The 1,112-nt window shown below is 76.5% G+C and overlaps 1 protein-coding gene across 1 annotated transcript in view; it reads left to right on the top strand.

The window, feature by feature from the left end:
• Window positions 1–1,112, top strand: part of EMIHUDRAFT_198514 (hypothetical protein) — a gene marked incomplete at both ends in the record, with an annotated part of 11,587 nt that overhangs the window by 2,480 nt on the left and 7,995 nt on the right. Inside the window, 2 exons of the mRNA XM_005759556.1 lie at window positions 131–883; window positions 971–1,043. Coding sequence (XP_005759613.1) covers window positions 131–883; window positions 971–1,043 — 826 coding nt within the window. The remainder of the gene's footprint in view (window positions 1–130; window positions 884–970; window positions 1,044–1,112) is intronic.

Raw genomic sequence — 1,112 nt, 5'->3', positions numbered from 1 at the left:
CCCGTCAGGGGGGGCCTCCCCCCCCCCCCCCCCCCAACCCCCCCCCCCACCCCCCCCCCCTTTCACCCACACACCCACCAACCGCCGCCTAAGGCCGCGTCCCAGACTCCTCCCGACACGCTCCGTGTAGGCACGACGCGTTCGTCGCGACGATGGACGCGTCCATCACCCCGCCCCTCGACGGCAGCTACGCCTTCGCGCTCGACTGCGGCCGGCTGCACTCTCCGCGCTTTTGCGAGGCGGCGCTCATCTTGGGCGGCGACGACGGCGACGCGACCGCTGAGGTGATCGACCTAGCGGCCGGCCCTTCGCCGCCCGTCGAGCTCTCCGCGGGCCGGCGGTACGAGCTGCGCCTCCGCTTCGCGCACGTCGAGCACGGCGAGCGGCTTCGCCTCGCCGTCAACGTCACCCGGCGCGTCACCGCCGACCAGCACCACTCGCCGACGGTGGCGCTCTGGGCGATGCCCGCGTCGTGGCTCTCGCCCGCCGGCCTCTCGGAGCCGCCCTCGGGGGCGCTGCCTCCGCCACCCGGCCGCGTTCGCCTGGCCACGCGCGGTGCAGTGGCCGACTGCCGCGCCGCCGACGGGTGCGGCTTCTCTCTCTCAAGCGCCGACACTCCCGTCCTGAGCGGCTGCTGGGTCGAGGCGGCGGAGAATGCAAGCCTCGCCCGCCCCGGCCGCATCCCGCTGACCGACCGTCTGCCCGCCACTCTGGAAGCGGGGACGACCATCGCCTGCGAGGGGACGGGGCTCCACCTCACCCACGCGGCGCTGCACCCGCCGGCGGGGGGCACGGCCGCACGCCACGACCCTCCGCTCCTCTTCGCCGGCGAAGCCGAGCTCTGCCGCACCGCCGCCACCGCTGCAGACGGGAAGGAGGTGAGGTGCACTGTGGGCGCCGTGAGCGCCGCGGGCGCCGCGGGAGGTGTCGGCGCGCCGCCGGCGCCGCAGCCACTCCGGCTGTGGACGAGCGGCGGCGGCTGGGCCTCGTCGCACCGGGCGCTCTACGTGCTTCCCGAGGCGGCGCCAGCCAAGCCTGGCCCGGTGGAGCGCCGCGCGACCGGCCGCGCGGGTCGGCGGCTCCAGTCGAGCATGGGCTGCACCGCCAGCAAC

The sequence above is a fragment of the Emiliania huxleyi genome (genome assembly GCF_000372725.1).
Source record: "Emiliania huxleyi CCMP1516 unplaced genomic scaffold EMIHUscaffold_8, whole genome shotgun sequence".
Taxonomy (NCBI): domain Eukaryota; phylum Haptophyta; order Isochrysidales; family Noelaerhabdaceae; genus Emiliania; species Emiliania huxleyi.
Note: the sequence above shows the minus strand (reverse complement) of the source record. Positions and strands in the feature narration are given on the sequence as shown.